The 19668-nt window shown below is 55.1% G+C and overlaps 3 protein-coding genes across 4 annotated transcripts; 2 read left to right on the top strand and 1 right to left on the bottom strand.

Annotated features, from left to right (window-relative positions):
• Positions 1-104: 104 nt before the first annotated feature.
• Positions 105-4663, bottom strand: CRYAB (crystallin alpha B). The gene is made up of 3 exons (XM_085316873.1): positions 4281-4663; positions 1585-1707; positions 105-434 (listed from the first exon to the last, which is right to left on the bottom strand). Exons 1-3 carry the CDS (start codon positions 4476-4478, stop codon positions 231-233), a joined length of 525 nt encoding a protein of 174 aa, XP_085172999.1. The 5' UTR covers positions 4479-4663; the 3' UTR covers positions 105-230.
• A 1565-nt stretch (positions 4664-6228) lies between these two features.
• On the top strand, positions 6229-8429 carry HSPB2 (heat shock protein family B (small) member 2). 2 transcript variants are annotated; one of them, XM_085316868.1, is made up of 3 exons: positions 6231-6336; positions 6437-6522; positions 7475-8429. In XM_085316868.1, the coding sequence occupies exons 1-3, from the start codon at positions 6293-6295 to the stop codon at positions 7924-7926; spliced, it is 582 nt and encodes a 193-aa protein (XP_085172994.1). In that variant the 5' UTR covers positions 6231-6292; the 3' UTR covers positions 7927-8429. The 2 variants fall into 2 exon arrangements, with proteins under 2 accessions (XP_085172995.1, XP_085172994.1); XM_085316869.1 differs by lacking the exon at positions 6437-6522 and having other exon boundaries at positions 6229-6386.
• Positions 8430-11673: 3244 nt separating this feature from the next.
• Positions 11674-19668, top strand: CUNH11orf52 (chromosome unknown C11orf52 homolog). Its single transcript, XM_085316874.1, has 4 exons — positions 11674-11916; positions 16292-16332; positions 17121-17167; positions 17559-19668. Exons 1-4 carry the CDS (start codon positions 11885-11887, stop codon positions 17793-17795), a joined length of 357 nt encoding a protein of 118 aa, XP_085173000.1. The 5' UTR covers positions 11674-11884; the 3' UTR covers positions 17796-19668.

The raw sequence follows: 19668 nt of genomic DNA on the forward strand, positions 1-19668 counted from the left end.
AGCAAGAATGATGCCAAGTATGTTTCCTTGCACAGGAAGCTTAAACAGCTTTCTTAAGACAACACTTCCCAAGTCCTGAGCATTCAAAAACAGAAAATACGAAGTGCTTATTCATGTTTTATTTGTTAGTAAATTTACTCAGCATAAATAAATAAGAAGGGCCATTCACTACAGCTGACATCTGACGGCAAGTGTTCTTGAAAAGCCCAAGGCTGACTTTAAATAGCAGCCTACTTCCTTTGGGATCCTGCAATGGCAGGCTTCTCCTCATGGGTGATAGGGATCGTGCGCTCGGGCAGGTCACTTAGTTTCCTCGGTGCACTCACTGTCAGGACACCATCCAAAGAGAGTGATGAGGTTATGGTCAGAGGATCGACGTCAGCTGGAATCCTGTATTTCCTGTTGAACTCCCTGGCAATAAAGCCGTGCTCATCCTTCAAAAGGAGAAGAAAAGGAACAGCTCTGATTAGAAGTGTTCACTTGGTTCCAACTAAACYGTGGGCTCTTTGCATGCAGTCTGAATTCAGGAAGCTCGAGCCCTCAAAGGAAGATATTTTTGGAAGTTTTAAGTGTTTCTGTATGAGATGCCTTTATAAAGTGCGAGGACTGGCTGAAGGCAGACTGTGCCCTGCCCTGGCTGCGGGTGCCTGTGGGCACAGTGTTTGCATGGGGAGGCTTTGTGCTGCAGCTCTCGTGTCAGCCAGACTGCCTTCGTCACACAGCAGYGTGCTGCTCTTCCTAAGATGCTGGAGCTCTATCCAGTACCACCCACACCTGTTCCCAAGGGTCTCCAGAGTTCTTGTAAAACACAGCTTCCCAGTGAGCTAATCTCTGCTAAAATATTTGATTATTTTCTTAGCCAGAAAACTTTGCAGAAGCAATGTCAGAATTAGAGACTTCCCCCAGCTATGTCAGGCAATGCTGTGTTTCCTGACTGACAAACCTCAGCTCCCAGAAGCTCTTGGTGCTGACAGTTACACTGGCATAGCTGCTTTACCGGCAGGATGTGTTTCCTTCTGCTGAGGCAGGGAGGGGGAACTGGAAAACCCTGTTTTGTACAGTTTTGTACACAGCTTTTGACTTCTCTCTGCCTGACTGGCACACAGGTCTCTAGGGCCAGCAGGCAGTGGGATGACCGGCAGCAGAACACAACCCTTAAAGATTACAAACCGGTAAATAGGCCTTTTTCAGGAAGAGATAACCTCCTGCTAACAGAACAGGATAATGGACTATTCATTATACGGTTTAATTATTACAGTTCATTGTTAACTTATTGAATGCCTCCCTGCATTTCTGGCCTCTTCCCAGCAAGAGGAAAGCTCAGAAATGCACATTTCAAAGTTGATTTTCCAGTTCAGTTCACGGTTCATGTAACACCAGCAGTAAATCTACCCTGCTGCTGCCCAGTCTGGGATCAGTGGAGGGGATTACACAGAGCATCTTCTATTAGGATCAGTTGATAAAAACCACTAGAAGTGTTTGCAGATAAGCTCAGGACAGGATGCTTTTGCCGTCTCCTTATTTAACCACAGATGAGGAAGTTCTGAACTGACTCTATCAGTCACATAGTAAAAGCAGAAGTACCTGGCGCTCCTCATGTTTCCCATGAATATCTATCATGTCCCCTAACACCTTGACTTTCAGCTCCTCAGGGGAGAAGTGCTTCACATCGATGTTTACAGAAAACTTGTCCTTCTCCAGCCGCATCTACAAAACAAGGAGATGATTTCAGAAAAGAGCAGGTGAGGGTTTCAGCCTTAAAAGGTGCTCAGAATATAACAGTTCCAGACTTAAGCTGGTACCTCCATATGCCCTCACCCAAAAAGCTGGGAAGAAACAGCACCATCTGACCTCTCCCATCCAGTCTTGGGATTCTGACCTGGCTGGATTTGTCTCTTTCTCACCTGTTACACTAATGCCCATCACTGAAGTGCGATGCCTTTCTTCATTACATGGAATAAGTATTTTCCTGGGGATGGCAAAGAGACTCTTGTAATTTGAATTTGTTAAAACTGACCCATTAGATGGCCTGCAGGTTTTGTATCTGGTTCTTTTTACAGAACGTCTGGAGGTTCCCAGTCCCTATAACTGGATTTTGCAAGGTCTTTAAAGAAGCCTAGGTGCAGCTGACTGCAGTTCATCTGTGCCACTTGCAGGCTTTCCCCTTTATTTTCACTCTTTAGTAACCAAAATAACATGTCATTGGCAAACACTGCCGCCTCACTGTCAGCACGCTATCTGAGCAGCAGCATTTCTGACGAAACTCTGAGTCATCTGCTTCTAATCTTGCCTCCTTCCCTTTCGTTTTATACTTTATTACCTCTAGCAAATGCCGATTTTTTATGGTTCCTGAGGTTAAATTCAAATTTGCTGCCCATGACCTACCTCCCTGGCTTGGGCAAGCTCCTGGGACTTTACTGTGTGAGCTGGCTGTCTCTGCCTTCCTATTGCACTTGTGGGAGGGGGCACGTAAGCCTCCCAGAGCTCTGCTCTGGGACATGGAGGTAGCATCTGTGCCAGCTCTAGGCTTGCTGGTTTCTGCTTTCTTCTCCTTCTTCAAGTGTATCTGTGGAAGAGATTTCTCCACTGAGGCAGTGGGCTATCATTTTCTGTGGTGTATAACACAGCTGCTTCAGTGGACAGCCAGCTTGCTAAATCAAGGGAAACATTATGGAAAGATTAAGAAAATACTTTCCTCTTGCTCCTTTGGCTTAGAATAGCTCTACAAGTTACTTGTAAACAGAGAGCTGATTTGCAGAGCAGGCAAGGCCCTTTTAGCTGCGTGCCCCTTAGCTCAGTCCCTGCAGCTCTACTCTTTCAGCCAGAAGAGCTATTTGTGGGGCTGTAGTGCTCGTAAGATGATGCAAGTCCAGTTGAATACTAGCATCTCACCATCCCCACGGCATCCAGGGCTGCTGGGGATGCACAGCAGCCCCTTGTCTCCCTGCCCCACTGCGATGGAGCAGCTGGGTTGTGTATTAATCCCCCAGCTCCATCACTGCTACTTTTCCTGTGCTGCTCCTGGCTGCGGGACTTGGTGTGAGCTGGAGGGCCCTGAGCGAGAGAGGCCATGGGCTTCCCGGGCTTTGTCAGCTGCAGCAGACACTTGTCAGTGAGGTGCTGGGGTCACGGTCAACAGCCAAGGCTGGTGTAGCCAGTGTACAGCAAACCAATGCGGGAACTGAGAGCTTTGAGCTACACACCTTGCTCAGAGGCAACATCATGTCTAGGGAAATAGTAGTTTGGCGACAGGATTTTCCTGGCTCTTCTCTGCAGAAGGTGTGCGGGCTCTGAGGTGAGCAGAGGAGGAGAGGCAGCTGGCAGGAGATATGCCCACCACGTCATACGCTGGGTCTCCTGCAGCAGGCCAGCAGCAGCAGGGCTCAGCAAYCCTCCTCTTAGGAAGAAGGCATGCAGGTTGTTTCCCCCTGCTATTGGCTGTGCTACAGCAAATACTGTCAAGGGCACTGTCTTCTGAGTTACAGACAGGCAGGATTTGCTCCTAAAATCCATCCATGATCTCTGGCCTGTGCTAACACCTAGAGGCAGTCTCCTCAGCTCAGCATAGATGTGCTTGGTGGTGATGTATCCCAGCTGCTGCTCTGGGATGCAGGACCGCTCCACCCTCTGAGGGAGAGCAATTCCTTGCTAGGTTTTCCTCTAGCCTCCCTGGAGCATTCTGGCCAGGATAAATGTCTTCTTCACCTCTGCGATCACTGGACATGCAAGCAGGTCCAGAACGYGAAGCAGCTCTCACTGTTGGCAGAACAAGGGAGTGAGGGAGACGGACAGGGTGGAGGGCTATTTCATGATCACTCGGATCCTGTGCATTTCTTGAAGTGCTGCTCAGCTCAGCAGCAGCTCTTCAAAACGGGCCCCTTTTTATCCAGCTGCCCTGGCCTCCCACACTGCCTGATGCAAGGATCCCACCACTCCTGCGCTCTCTTTCCTTCTCAGCAGAGAGTGGGATCAGAGCAGGCGAGGAAATCAGGTTTTGTGCTTTCTCCCCTCAACTTCTACAGTCATTTGCAGCACAAAGTCAGCTCAGCTTGCCTCCATGCCCAAGGCTATGGCAGCACTTGCTCACAGTCCCAAGCAGGCAGAGGTTTGTGCCCACTGCAGAGGAGCAGAGACACAAGCACAGCACTTTTTCCCCCAGGCTTTTCCTAAAAACCACCTGCAAGCAGCTTCCCAGCTCTCAGCTGTCACAGGTCCCCAGCTTCGGAGACATCGGGATGTGCATGCAGCAGTAGCAAAGAGCAGTAAGAGGGGAAGGTTACCTCAGAGAGCCCCGTCTCTATCCAGCTGGGCATCCGAAAGATGGGAGATCGCATCAGGAAGGTGCTAAGGCCAGGGGAGGTAGGAAGCAACTCCGACTCCTGCAGATGCTCCCCGAAAGTCTGGTCAAAGATGCGACTCGGCGCCAGCAAAGATAAGAGGGGCCGGCGGATCAGGGGGTTGTGAATGGTGATATCCATTGGAGCGGGTGGGGGGAGCCGGGCCGGCGACCGCGCTGCAGCGCTCGGTGGGGAGCGGGGGCAGCTTTATAGGCGTGCGGCTGGCCCGACCTCCCCCCGCCGAGCCCGCGCCAGCGGTGATGTCAGGGATTTCATTGTCCCGCCGCCGCCGGGCCCTTCAGCCCGGCCCGGTGGCTCTCTGCGGGATTTGAGCATGCTGCTGAGGAGGAGGGGGRAGGCGAGAAGAAAAGGAGTCTGACGGGGCAGCAAGAAGCCAGGCTGCCCCGCCACCCACTCCGCTCCGCCACGTGCTGTTTGTCCGCAGAGTCCCAAGCCGGCTTGGCTGATGCTCCCAGCTGCTTCGGATGCCAGCAGGATCAATGCTGCTCCTATCTTTGGCTCACACGGAAAATGACAAGGGGCCGTTGTTCCTGCTGCCAGCCTTGGGGCTCTGGCTGCCGGCATCGCCCACGGGGCTGGGAAGAGCTCTGCCTCTCCTTCAGGCGAGGAAGACAGGGCCGGTTTAATTGGGGAAACCGGGACAGAGCCCGTGAGGTGTGACTGCGTGGCTCTGCAGCCCAGCACTCGCAGGCGACGTGAGCCCGYGCGCCTCCGTGCAGGCCCACTGATGTGCGTGCAAATGAAGGGAGCCTTCCTCCACAGCGCATCAAGCCCCTTTGCCCACTGCAGGCACGCTGCATGCTTGCCTGTCTCTGTCCGCCCGTGCCCCTGCAGTAAGCTCGTTTCTTATAATTAGGGCTCCTCCTATGCCCTAACTCATACATCTGCTTTAATTCCTGCAGTGCTTGTGAACCCAGAACGCGGGACAAGGTTCAGCCTAGGGGTTGTCCTTGCAGGACAAGAGCTGCCTCTGAGAGACTGCAACTTAAATACAGATTACTGGCTCAGCAGCACATCATCTTTGCTGCCAGCACCACTAGCCCCTTGCGCACGGTCCTGACCCTCTTCCCCTCAGCTTTCTTGCTGGACTGGGGAGCAGCATTCGCTCTGTGCAGCAGCCCAGGCTGTAAAGGCCTCCTCCAATTCCACATTTTATCAACAGCAGAGCACCTGCTCTTTCCTGCTGCAGAGACATGGACTCAGCGTAATCTCTGGTTTCAGGGTACAAGGAGCTTTGTGCTCAATACCCCAGCTCAGCTTTTTTCCACTAGGAAGAAGGACTAAYGCTCCCAGTTCAGTAAAACTGGACCTATGCCAGCATCAGCTCCCCAGTTAAGTGATGGTCTCTACACTGGGCATTTCTCCAGGTCTTATCAGACAGTGCTGAAGTCCAGGACAGGGTAGATGGCATCTCTAAGAAGCATAGCCCAGGCTGTGGAGGTGCCTGTAGCAGGATCTGGAGCCTGTCTAGCCCAGTTTGACTACCTGCAGGACTTGGGCGCTCGTGGGAACAAAAGCTGCTGCCTCCACTCCGCTCCTGGGAAAACCAAGCGCCTTCGCGTAAGGCATAGGAAGGGTAGGCAGCAGTGCCTAGGATCCAGCCAGCTCTCTCCCACTCCGTGGCGTCCCCCAGCTCACCCCCACGGCCGCTCACCTCTGCACACCCTGCTCAAGGAGGGGATCCCAGGGGAGGCKCAGGACTTTCCCCAGGCGCTCCCGCCTGCCGCAGTGCCTGGACTGCCTGCAGGAATGCAGCAAGGAGCTTCCCTCGTCACCCTGGCGAGGCGTCCCTGGGCCTGTGCACGCAGCTATTTTGGTCCATCTTTTTATCACACACTCCTCCCTGCGGAATTCACCCCGTTAAAGCCTTGCAATCTGCAGCCTTCACTCTCAGAGGCAGCGAGTGCTAGGAAAGTCCTCGTTCCAGACGCACCATGGCTGCACGGACCGTCCCCCACGCCTACCCCATGAGTTCGGAGTACGAGTTTGCCAGCCCCAGCAAGATCTACGACCAGAACTTCGGGGAAGGTAAGGTGGAAGCCGGGGTCCCTCTGACACCTCTCTGTCCTCTGACGCAGGAGAGCCAGCAGCATCCCTCCGGAAGGGTTCACCTCCAGAGCAGGCCAGCGAGGCTGGGAGGGAGCTGCTGACTGTAGGAACCCAGGTCAGGTCTGGGGCCGTAACCTGAGAGCACCTGGTTTGCCTCGCTCTATCCCTGCCTTATTCCCCCCTTCACACCCTCACCTTTCTGGTGTTCACATGCGCATGGTGCAAACACAGAGCAAAACGCTCCTCTGCGACCCATCTGCACGTCCAGCTGCCGTCACCCGGCAGCCTGTGTGCCTCGTGCCCCACGCTAACCCCAGCAGAGTGGTCACAAGCCTGTACAGGGCCTGCCTCCACGCTCGCCTTCACTAAGGCGGGCCAGCTGCGAGGGGCTCCCCACCTGCCCACCTCCTCGCCGCAGCTGCTGTGAGCAGCCGCCGGGCAGAGCAGCAGCGGTGCCAGGGGCAGCGATGAAAATTAGGTCCTTTGGGAAAGTGCTAGTGCAGGGAGGAGTTTTGCAGCCGGGGGCAGTGGAGAAAAGCTGAGCTGGGGTGTTGAGCACAAAGCCCGGCAGCGGCTGGCAGTGGGGAAGGAATGTGGGCAGCAGCAGAACCATTCAGCTCCCGCACAGCAGCGTGAAAAAGCAAAAAGCCCCAAGGAAAGCCCCCCAGACAATGGCGCACAAAAGGGCTTTAGTTCCTCAGCCCAGTTTCTTCACTGTCAGCATTTTCCGTGCCCAGCCCTGGGCTTGGCTCCGCAGAGTGCCCAGGGCACCTCCTAGTCCCTCCTTGCCCACCCAGCAGACCCCCAAGGGCTGGCTGCCAGCCCTTGGCTGCCCGGGGGGGGGGGCAGCGGCCAGCCAGCGGCTGGCTCCAGGTGTGTGTTTTGGAGACGCAAAGGCAGGAACGGCTGGCCACTCGGTCTGTTGTGCAGCTGATGCAGCRGCAGAATCAAGGAATCTGTTTGCCACATCCCAGCCTCCTCCTGTCCCCATCAGCTCTGCTGCCAGCCATTCTCCCCCCTCTCCTTCCCCTGGAAATCCTGTGCTCCTCACTGGGTCTCGTTTTCAGGTGTGTCCCCCTGTGAGATTTTAGCCCCTGCACTGTATCATGGCTACTACATCAGGCCACGGATCAACAAGCAGCTGGATCGAGGCATCTCCGAGATCAGCCTCAATGACCACAAATTCCAGGTGTTCCTGGACGTGTGTCACTTCTTGCCGAATGAGCTCACTGTCCGCACTGTGGACAACCTGCTGGAGGTGATGGGGCAGCACCCACAGAAGTCTGACCGTCACGGCTTCATCTCCCGAGAGTTCACCAGGACCTACATCCTCCCACTGGATGTTGACCCCTTGCTGGTGAGAGCCACCTTGTCCCACGATGGCATCTTAAGCATTGTGGCTCCCCGGACGGGGAAGGAGGTGAAGGCCAGAGTCAATGAGGTGAAGATAACCCACCAGAAGCAGCTGGAAGAGAAGGAAGAACAGCCCAAGGAAGGGAAAGAGAAAGAAGAGTCCTAAAGGYCCTGGAGCTGGGCTGGAGCAGGGGGTGGGGGGAAGTCCTGGCGCCAGACCCCTATTTCTCACCATCAGTGCTTGGTGGGGATGTGAGACCGGAGAGGTGCACGTGCCAGACTCCTGCACCTGAAGGCTGCTGGTTGGAAAAAGGGGCTTGGAACTCAAAAAAGAGGGGGTCTGAAGTGTTAGTATGAGGAACTGTAATGTAAATTTTCTAAGTCAAGTGCCCACTGAGCACTGTGCAGGGTGCCATCCCAGATTGCAAGGGTCACTCCTAGCCTAGAAAGCCAGGCTGTGTTGCAGCAGAGTTAAACAGCTGAGCTCCAGCCTGGAAGGAGCTGCTTTTCCAGGGTGCTGGGAAGAGGGAAGGGAGGATCGTGGCGCCTCACTTCTGAGCCGGCAGCTGACCCCTGCAGAGAGTGCTGCAGATGGAAAGTGCCTGCTGATCTGTAAATGTGCCCACAGCTCTTGGGACAAAAGAGGAATAAATCTGACTCTGATCTCTTCCTTGCCTCAGATTCATATTGCTCCTAGCCACGCTACTCTGCAGCGGAGAGCATGGACGGCACCTCGGTGAGCAGAGTGGCRGGGAGTTCCCGCTGAGCTTGGCAGTGGAAAGGGCATCAAGGGGAACTCGGCGGGCAGCCCAGGGGACCTGTGCCGCCCTCCCTCCTTGCWCCAGCACAGCCAGGGTCACTCACCTCTGCAGGGAGCCGCCGGCATGCAGGAACCTCCAGGAGGAAAGGCTTAGGGCAACGAGCTCTTGGAGGCTCACCGTGTGCGTCCAGGCGCCTTGCTGGAATTCCGGCGCTCCCCACGGAGCGGCTGCATGCGGCCCGCTTTGCAGGCACTGGGATGCTCGGGGCACACGAGGAATGTCTCCCTGATCTTGTGATACCAGGCCAGGGATCGCATGTGCGGCCGTTGGCTGCAGCTGCTGCCCCGGCTGGCCCGAGGACTCAGACGGTGCCTGTCTCAGTCCTCGTCAGTGCCAATTAAAGCAGCTAAAACGCTGTGTCACGAACCAAATATGGGGGTCCCTAGCATGCCTCAGTGCAGCCCTCCCGTGGGGAGAGAGCAGGCTCCCAGGCCCCAGCGGCTGGGGCTTGGGAGAGCATCGCCCTCACCCTGCTGGGAGAGGCTCTGCTGGCCCTGAGCGCTGCCCCGGGGAATAAATAGGGCCAGAAACACTGCACCCAGGAGCCTGCCCCACACAGCGTGCCTCCTGGGTTGCTCAAGCAACAGCATAAGGCTGCTCTTTCRCTCTCACCAGGCCAAGCAGGACCCAGACCAGAGCAAACCACTGTGCAGCTATTTTCTGCTCYTTGGGGTCCCTGCCAGCAGTGAGGATCGGAGTGAAATTAAGTGCAACCCTGAGGGCCTTGCCAGCCCCAGGAGAGAGGAGAGGGAGGGTGGCAAAGCCTCTGTCCCACCCTGGTCCGTGCCACTGAGGGTTGCCTTTCCCGAGAAAGTAGGACGCACTCACTGCTGCAGTATTTCAGAAGATACTGTCGAAATAAAAACCACCTGTACAAACAGGCTTTGTCCAGGTCATTAATAATAATTTCAGAGATAATACTGGGCTATTGACTTTCAACAACCTGAAGAGGCTGCTCGTAAAAGCAGGCATTGCTCCTGCACACACGTGTACGTGCTAGAGGATGCACTGCCATCTGGACCTGCTCCGGCTGTGCAGCACAAGGGCTGTGGGTCGCCAAGACGCTGGGGGCTGCAAACGGCTGCGTGGCCTCGGCTAGGGCTGCAAACGGTGCCAATTCTAAGGCCAAAATGGCCAAATCAGTTCGGAGCTCTCTCTTCAGTTTTTGAAATGCCAGCTCACTCTGTGGTCCCATTCCTCTGTGTGTGAGGTACCTTGCTACTACTGCAATGCAAATTAACAGTCATTACACAGGTCTGCTCTCCCTCYGGCTTTTTCAGCTCTGTTTTTGCTTTCTTATGAGTTCATTCTCTGTTGCTGAGCTCTTGCAGGCTTGTCCTGTGTCAGCTGCACAGCTTGTTACCCAGACAATGTCTCTGGGTACATTAAACCAGCTGCTCTGCACGGCAATGCAGCGAGGGGGGCTGGCACTGGCTGGCGTGCAGCAGTGGGCTGTGCCGCTGGACCCTCGCAGGCTTTGCACAAAATAACGTGATCGCTTTGCAAAGCGGGAGCGCTGGAAGCCAGTCTTGCTTTTATCCCTGCAGACACAGACTGAAGAGGGAATGCAGAATGGCAGCCAAATGTTTTCCAGCTCTGCCAATGTTTTCCATGCCTTTCTGTTTCTCTGATGGAGCTCAAACCAGCAGCTCCAGCATTTGTGTCAGGGGCCGATGGGAACAGGCCCTCAGCCTTTTTTTTTTCTCTCTCTCCACAAAGCAGCAAAGCCCAAGTTATCCCTGAAATCAAAACAGAGACTGGCTCACTAAACCAACAGTGTCTGTGGCCGACTCAGAGACACATAGTCTACGACTTCCCGAGARGACACAGACTCCTAAGACCAATTGATTTTTGCAGGAGCTGGAGAACATGGACTTGTTGAGTCCAAGGCTCAATCCATCTGCTTGCACCAGCCAGACCCTAAATCCTCCAGGGCTCAGGGTGCCGGGTRTGCTGGCAAGCTCCCTGACACACACCAATGAGCCATGTCAATGTGAGACCAGGCTCTGCAGCTCAAGGTGCAGCTGATTCAGGTCTTGGAGGGTATCTGTGTCCCGTGGTCCATCCAAGGACAGCCACAAGCCTCACTCTCCATTTAGGCAGATAATATCATGAGCCCAGCTGAGAGCAGGAGCTAAGCTGTCCCCTGAGTTAGCCCAGGAGCTGCAGCCTGGGATGGGCAGAGCTGGAGGAGCGGAGGGACCTGTGAGGGCTGTGCATGCTATACGGCTCAAACCAGCTGGCCAGGAGGGTGAATTAAAACCTACCTGCTTGCCAGCACATCCCGTGAGGGCTGCACGGAGCGGGGGCAGACTGCTGGATCTCAGCGTTGGAGCACACGCTTTCTGCCGTGTTAACATGATATCTTTTAGGGTTGGGTGTCAGCTCTCTTACAGCTGCTGGAGYGCGGGGCCTGGCTGCGCAGTCCGGGAGCTGACAGCTGCTGCCCGAAGGGCTCTCGGCAAGAGGTACCAAAGGCAGGTGAGAGGCAGATCAATGTCCCCATCTGACAGGCTAGGGGCTGAGCCTAGAGGCAGTAGTGTAGGTCCTTAACGGTGCTAGGTCCCTCGTGGGAGCCTCAAGAGCACACATCTGTACTTTCTGCTCTAGTTAAAGACCTGGACTTCAAAAACCCTGGATGCACAGTAACGCGCCTTCTGCGTGTGCAGCTGCAGCGGTGCTACAGCTCAGCCGGGAGCGGACCTGCGGGGCCACCCCGCTGCCACGCGGGGCCGGGGCACGGCCTCCCTCCCTGGGAGACTCGCTCCCGTGCCCAGGTGCTGCCAGCCCGGGCGACACACTTTTCTGACATCCCACCGGCGATGCAGCAACAACTGGAGCGTGAAGGGGACTGACAGCTCCTTCCCCCCCAGGGCCTCCCCTGGAGTTTCTGCTCACATTCAGGGACATTTGAAATCTCTCCTCCGTCCTCTTTCGCATCGCTGCTGGCATCCGCGGGACGGCACCGGCAGGAGCGGGGCACGGCGGAGGGAGAGCCGCCGTGCAGCCTGGGCTGCTGCGTTTCAGCGCGGGGGCCGAGGCCGGGGGGGGCTCGGTGCTCCCTCGCCCCGTCCTCGCCCTCGGCGGGCGGGGAGCAGGCCCTGGGGGCCGGGGAGCCCCCGGGCGAGCCCTCCGGTAGATGGCACGCTCGGGCCCAGCGGAGCGGCCGCTCGGTGCGGTGATGGGGAGAAATCCGACACTGCCAGACACTCCCTTAGAATAGCCAGGGGCCGAGCAGGGAACCAGGAAATACAAGCTCTCCCTGTCCAGAAAACACTGCCGCTTCATGGAAGAGGGAGCGACATGGGCAATCTGTGCAGCTGCGGGCGAGCGTGGTGAGTACGGCGTCGGCCGGCGACGAGCCGCCCGCGAGGGCTCGCGCAGCCCAAGCGAAAGTTTGGGGGGACTTCGCAAGCTTCGCTTGCCGGCGCGGAGTTTCGCAGGGCTGCTGCCCGCTCCCGCTCCCGCTCCCGCTCCCACTCCCGGGGCGGGCGGCTGCGCGCAGGTGCCGCGGCAGGCGGAGCGGCTCCGGCTGCCAAAGCCGGGACGGGAAAGGGGGCTCCGCCGCCCCCGTCTCCCAGCCCCGACGGGCTGCGGCACCGCCGGGACCGGCAGCTTCGTGCTCCCACAGCCGTGCCAGGAGCTGAGAACAGCACAGTTCCAGGAAGGATTTAGCTGAAACCTCTGTGTGCGCCCAGCGCTTTCCGGCCAGGTACGTACCCCAGGGTGTCCCTGGGGCGGGCTGGCACCGAGGGCTTCGGGTGAGCTTCCCCGTCCTGCTTGCTGCATCCCCAGCCCCTCTCCCTGCCTATGTCTGCCTGGGTTTTATCTGCGTCTGGGAAACCCTGGCCACGTTTTTCAGATGCTGTTGGKTTTTTTTCCCCTAAGAGGGAGGGTGCCAGTTTAATCCCTCCAGGCTCACATGATGCCCTGGATCTCCAACTTGCAGAAAAAAGGGCACAGCAGAGTATTATACAATGCCAAGTGGAAATATTTGCTGCTCTGAGAGTGGTACCAGCGGGTAGAGCCACAAATATCAGCTGGAGCACAGAGGACACTCTCTCCAGCACTACATTTGCTGAAGTATTAAAAAGCCATCACTGCTTTTTAATAATTAGGAGGGGTACAGCATCATCTAGTGGCTGGAACAGAGGAGGGGGTCAGGACGCCTGGGCCCTCCGGCCCAAGCCCCCCCTTTGGAGGGCAGGGGAGCCTGGGATTCAGGAATGGGAACTCCTGAGGCGCAGACTGGTTGCCTTGAAGGGAGCTGCATGTCCCGGCCCTGCTCCTCAGGGCCATGCAGTGAGGAGAGCCGTGCTGCTGGCCYCGGGCACGACACAGCATGGCACGGCACGGCATGGCTGGCAAAGCCAGGGACTCCTGAGCACAAGCGACTCCATTTCAGTGCACGTTGCAGCGTCAGTGCCAGGCCCAGGCGGTGCCAGGCCATGCACAAACACCTCTGCCCATGGAAGGAAGCACCAACCAGGATTTGAAGGTGACTCGCTTGGGCAGGGCCAGGCAGCAGCACAGCTTTCTGCTCCCCTCCGGCAGCAGTGCTGCAGCAGGCTCTCTCCTGCCTGTTCCCCTGGGGCAGTGTCAAATGCTGCTCTCCCTAGGCTACAAGATGGGGGCTCTTGCATCCTGCTTGATTTTTTCCCAGAGGTTGCATGGGAAGTAAGAAGCCAGAGCAGTATTTCTGCTATGGATGTCGCAACCCTCCCAGCGCTGCCCTGCAGCGGATTCCTCCCGCTGACGGCAAAGCTCTGGCCGAAGACGCAGAACAAGTGCCCCCAGCAGCCCAGCAGGACTCAAGTGCAAACACCCGCCTTAGAGGCTGTGCAGGGAGGGGAAAGCAGAGCTCTCTCCCCAGGAGCATCATTCCCACCTTGCATGGGAAAACACAAGGGCAAAGAAGGCCTGAGGCTCCCAGGCTGCCTGCGCGCTGCACAGCCAGCTGGAAAGGGCTCCTGATGAGGAGGGAGGAAGCCAAGGGGAAGGTGCCATTGGTAATGTGGGCTTGTGAGCATCTGCAAAGGACCATGACTAAGAGCAGACTACGGCATGTGGAAGCTCCACAGCAGAGGTTTGGATGATTCATAGCTTTGCCCTGGTGACRGAGGGGAAAAATGGTACTTAGTTTTAGTTCAGGTACTTAATTTTAGTCCAGGCATTGATACTACTTTATTTCTGGATATTTGCTGTCTTTGCAGCACTCCAGCTATGTCAGCAAAGAACTGGGCTTTCTAAATAAAGCTAAGACTTGCAACAGGGCTGAGGGGAGGTAGGCACCCACTCCTCCTAGGTGGAGGAGCCTCGTCATCATCACCACCAACATGTGGGCCATAATGGACACACAGCAGATGGTGAGAGACTAAGGAGGTTCCTGAAAGCTTTAAAGGGAAGCAAATTTATTCACAGAGGGAAGTTACTGATGAGGGAACGTGTCCCCAGGTCTGGGCACATCTGTGCATGGGGCCCTGCAGCAGGAAGGCTTTTTCCCTTCCAGGAAGCGCTCCCGGCTGGATTATGCTGGGTGCATGGATAGCAATGGATGCTGAGATTTGGGACCCGCTGGAAAGCAGACTTGCATAGGGCAGAAATCAGGAAGCTGGCGAAAGGGAGGAAGCGCTCCAGAAGCAGGGATGCGTCTGCTGTCGCTCAGAACACAGCGTGCCTCTAGCAGGCTGCGAGCTGGTGCAACATGTTTGACCTGGTTTCGAGCAGAAGGAGGGAGAGGCTTGCCCTGCTCTTCTTTCCCTTGCCACATCTGTTCTAATTACCGCAGATCTGAGGCAGGGAGATGCTGTCTCCTGCCTGGCTGCGATTAGCCTGCAGACAGCCTCAGAATAGCTCCAGCCTACAGGCTGGCGGCTAACTCCCTCTCTACAAAGGAAGGCAACCAAAACAAGCGAAAGCAGCCTGGAAAGCTGATCCTGGAACCACCATCCCAGGAAAGAGGCCAGGGACTCTGCTCATCGTATTTAAAGTGAAGCTATTCTAATTACACTACAAAACCTCCCTGAATGCTGCAAAGAAGCAATGTGCTCTGGAGCCTCGCGGAGCAGGCAGAGATGGGAGAGGAGCGCCCCAAGCCAGAGCCCTGCTGCCCTCCGCCGGCCCCGGCCCTGGGGCAGCCCCCAGCTGCTGTCCGATGAGCCGAGGGGTCTCCGCAAAGTGGTGCACGGCGGAGGCACGAGGAGCAGGGTTAGACCCTTTACTCGCGCAGCCTTTGGGCGACGGACTAGTGCTGGGCCAGCCCATGATTCAGCCCAGAGGCAGCCAGCCTGGACTTCCCACTGCTGTGCTTCCCAGGCCTAGCAAGGCTGGTTAATCATTACTGGCTGCTTTGAAGGTCTCCAAGTTCTTTGCTCTCATTCGTGCTTTTTTTCTGTGTTTGTTTTGCTCTTCAAGCACCAAAGCCATTATCACACACTCAGCCCTGCTCGCCCACCAYCCCACCAAAACTGCCTCTAAAAGCTGGCAGAGGCCAAGCTCTGCCGCAGGCACTGCGTCGTTCCCGGTGGTGGCAGGGTTGCCTGGCGAATGCAGACGCTGTGGGACGTACCGTGCTCCTTGGGTACCATCTGGTGACTCTCCTGTCTCATTATAAAGTGCTAGCTGCCCCTGTTCAGCCACTGCCCATGCTGCAGCAGAGACTCAGCCCAGCGTGCGACCCTCCGAGCTGGCCGGCGGCCAACGCTGGACATCCGTGCGTGCACAGGAGGAGCTGTACAAGGGCTGGCACCTGCTCTCCTCCAGCCCTCCAAGCATGCTGGAACGATAACATTTGTTTCATGTATCTGGCCCAGAATGTGACACGTCTCTGCTCAGCCACCCTGTGCTCCCCCTGCCAGCACCAGCCTGCGGGGGCTCCACTCCCGTCTGTGTTTTCACAGCAGGAATGAATTTGGCTCCTGTTCGTAGCGTGGCTGAGACAGCTGTATTTGGCCTGTCTCTCTCTYGTTGCACAGGTACAGCTGAGGGTAGAGTTTGGCTTGGCTTATATGACGTGTGCAGCTTGTTTGGTTTGGTTGTGTTTGGCTTGGTTGTGTTCAGGTGGAAAATTGAGAAGAGGAAAAATGATCTGAAAAATTAAACTAGCACAAGCTCTGTGYGCAGCTGCTCCTTGGTCAAGAAGGCCAAGGTTATAGGACTGTCAGAGCATCTGGCCTTAAGAGAATTGCTTTGTGCCAACAGACAGCACGCTCTGATTGTGGAAACGTGGCCGAAAAACTGCAGTGAAATCTGCTSTCGTTCACTCTGGTGTGTGTGCCAGCCAGACGGGCTGAAAGGCAGGGCGGCTTGGGGATGTCTGTGGGGTAGGGTAGAAGTAYGACAGAAGCAGGAAAGACATCCCCAGATCTTTCCTTTGGACCCTTTTGCAGTCTTCCTGCAAAAGTGGCTCTGGTTCACGAGGTGCCCCACCTAGCAAGCGGGACGGGAGCCCACAGAGCTGCTGAGGCAGTGCTGCAAAGTGCCCTGAGGTCCCTGGCATTTCCAGACCCCCAAAAACGGAGCTAGTAGAGTGAATAGGCTCTGGTCAAGCTCCTCCCTGGTCCCCTGCCGCAGCGTTGTTGTGGTCTCGTCCCAGCCAGGGAGCTGTCCACRGAGGGGACACCCTGGTGTGGGGTATTTGGGTGCACGTTTTACGCGACTGCAGAGTGGAGGCTGGGGCTGCTCAGGGCTAACATCTCTCTCTGATTTCAGGAAGTGTCCTTCACCTTTTAAAAGAAAGAAGGAAAAGCAAGGTAAGGATTTGCCAAGCTGCTTCAGGGAACAAGAGCAGGGAGAGTAGCTTAACCTCTGGTTAGCTGACATCAGTCAGTGGCGAGCGTGAGCTGGATCTCAGGCTGACGTCCCCTCCCAAACTTTTTTGTACCTAACTTTCCCGAAGAGAAGTTTGGCTGAGGAAGAGGCAAGGCTTCTTCAAAACTTAAAAGAACRGATGTGATGTGCCATGAGCCTGGCAAGGGGGGGGGAAAGGACTTCAGCATTTTCTTTAAAATGCCCAAGTCTCTCACCAAAAAGCATGTGAGTACGCTCAAGTGCCAGCAAGGCAGAAGCTGTGTCATACTCCAGCGAGAGCCACAAACACCCCTCTGACATCAGCTCCCCGGCCACTAAGTGCCTTCACTAAGTGGCCCACTTGTGCCCTGTGGCCTTTGGACCAAGCTTGGCAAAACATGTTTGCTAGACAGCAAAGGAAATAACAAAGTTAAAACTGGATCTGACTTCTCCAAGGGCCTGACAAGGAAGCTGTCTGTGCTGTGTACATCCTCCTGGTTCTGCCAAGAACATTGCGGTCCACAGCATGTTGTCATCTTGGGAAACCTTATTTTTTTCCAAAGAAACAAGCCCAGGCTTTCTTCTCGGAGGCAAGCTGCAAAGACAGGATTAGGGTGAGGATGTCAGATGGGCCAGAAATTTGATATGTTTCCAGTGGGGAGAGCCCATGTGCCAGACACTGCATTTCTGCATTCAGAGACGGAACAATAAACAGTTGTGTTAACCTGATCCGCTGGTGTTTCTTTTTCAGGAACTAGAGTGAGACATGASAGCCAACAGCACCAGCATGGCAGGAAGGTAAACAGCTTCCTAGAGATGTTTTGCTAACGGGGCATCTCAAGGACAGGGCTGACCATCACTTCCTGGGCTAGATAGGTTGGGAGGACACRGGGCAGCTTATTTTGAGACTGGATGTGTCATCCTGTGTAGGCTGGGATGTTGTGGGAACAACATGCATTGCTGCACTGTGTAGGCTGGGATGGTTGTGGGAAGAACGTGCATTGCTGCACGGTGATGTGGGCCCATCCTCTTCCCCTGGCTGGAGCAGTAAGGTGCTGCTAGCACAGTTAGCCTGAGCCATTGGGGAGCTGGATGCTGCTGGGGGTAGCATGCAAGGCATCTCTCCAGAAGTGGAGGAACCCAGCTGCAGCCGCGGGAGCTGACCATCTAGAGCTCTTTCTCCCTAAAGGCTCCGATGTATGAAGATGTCCCGGAGTTTCCTGTCTATGCCACCGTGAATAAGCCCAAGAGTGTGAAGCAGGATGACAGCATTCATTATGCAGACATCCAGGTGTTCACCAAGGCCCGGGAGCGCTCCGCAGAGGAGGTGAAGAACTTGCAAATGCAGAATGCCACAGAGTATGCCACCCTCAACTTCCCCAGGCCCAGGCTGAAATACGACAGCAAGAATGGGACCTTGGTTTAAGAGGCTTGATGGCCCCCTCCTCCTTCAGCAGCAAAAGAACTTCACAGATTTAGAGAAGCTGTAGACCCAAGCCGGGCTCATGGACAGATAAGTCTCCCTGAGAAGGTGCAGAGAGGCTGTGTCTTCTGCCTGCATTTGGCTTTGGAGGACGCAGACATATTTATCCTCATGTGAGGAATACTTCCATCTGGTTCTGCTGGCAAAAGACACCTCTCTCCTCTTCAGAAAACCCGGCTCACTTCTGAAGTTYGCAACCCATCTGCTCTGGGCTCTGTGAGAGGGCAGAACTGCTCTGTGGTTGATGACGGCTGAAGCTGCTGCCCAGAGCTGCAGGGAGAAGGTTTCTGTTGCAGCTGAGGTATTCCTGAGTGCTGCTCTGCAGGCAGACGTGGGAACACAGCAAACAGGATTAGATCCTGCGATAAGAGATTTTATGTCAATGCTAAGAAAATTCTGCAACATGCTATAGAATATGACATGTGGATGACACTGCGAGGAAATGGCATGAAACCTCTAACGGAGTCTGCCACAATGTCTTCCTCCAACACCAGCCACTGTGTACTGCAGGCCTCAAGCACTAGCTGCACTCTCTTTGCTGAAAAAATAGTGTTTTGTGACCATGCACAGCACTCTAGGACCAAGACCAGAAATGCAGACCTGGCTGAGGGGTACAGAACGATTGCTTTTGCTGAAGGGCTGCACATCCTGCATCCTTCCCCTAGCATGTGTGGTGGTGAGGAGCGGGCTCTTGGCTCTGTTTGGAAATGAAACAAGGAAAAAAATCACAATTTACCTTTGAGGCAGACATTTAAAAGCCATTGCCAACATTTAGAGGTAGTTATCCAGTCCTTAGAGTACAGTAACTGTTTGCATGTCTGTGACACTGGCAGTGAATCCTGGCCAACTCTAGTGAGGGCTTTGGAGTTTTTCTCCAACATTTTCTTCTTATTTTGTATTAGCAGCCCTAGTTATAAAGCCCTGGAACATAAGCTCATGCCATGTGTTTTTTCCTGCTAACCTCCCAGATATACATTTGGGAATCTCTTTATGGTTTTAAAATAGTGTTAGTAATGCAGCAGAGCGACCTTCCRAAAGGCTTCTGCCGCTGGACAGAATTTGCTACGCTGGCGGCTGAACAGGGCTCCCCAGCAGTATCTTCAGACACAAATTATCAATACTTGGCACATTCTCCTCCTAACTGATGGTCTGAATAGCTAAATGCATAATGTGGAATGACCTGTTTATTACCAGTGTTTAAAAATGGGAATCCTGCTATATTTTATAAACATACATTATTTGCCATATTATGGGTGAGCTGAATGTAAACACCGTGAAGCGATTCCTGCTCATTACGAGCAGCGAAGCTGGCCCAGGCASTGTTTGCTGGCATGGAAGTGTTCAGAGGACCAAGCCCAGCGTTTTTCTACCTAAACTTCTCTTTTCGCTCATGCTATCCAGCAGACTTCAGTGGGGCTATCGTAAGGCCGCAGTTAAGGTTTGCAGGCTAAAGCCTGTTACCTGTAAGAGACACAGTATTATGTTCTTGGAAGGGCTGGTTCTCCCGAGTGCCAAGGATTTCTCTTCCCGCTCCTCCAAATTCCTGCCCATGCTCCGTGCCCAGCGTGACGCCCTGCGCCTCGGACCAAGCAGGACTGGACGGGCGCAGGCTTTAGCTGCAGGTGTTTTTGGGGGGAGGCAGGTGAGAGCTCCGTCCTGCAGCCGGCGGCGGAGCCGGGCGCCCAGCCCCACGTCTGGCTCGTGCCCGGCCGGCCGGCAGGCACCTTCTCCCGCTGACTCGCCTGTGAGGTCCGGTCCCCAGCGTGGGARGAAAAACAGATTTATAACACGTTATTAAACATGGATTATAATGCTT

Source organism: Rhea americana, unplaced genomic scaffold (genome assembly GCF_003343005.1).
Source record: "Rhea americana isolate MKP2758 unplaced genomic scaffold, rheAme1 scaffold_48, whole genome shotgun sequence".
In the NCBI taxonomy this organism is placed as follows: Eukaryota; Metazoa; Chordata; class Aves; order Rheiformes; family Rheidae; genus Rhea; species Rhea americana.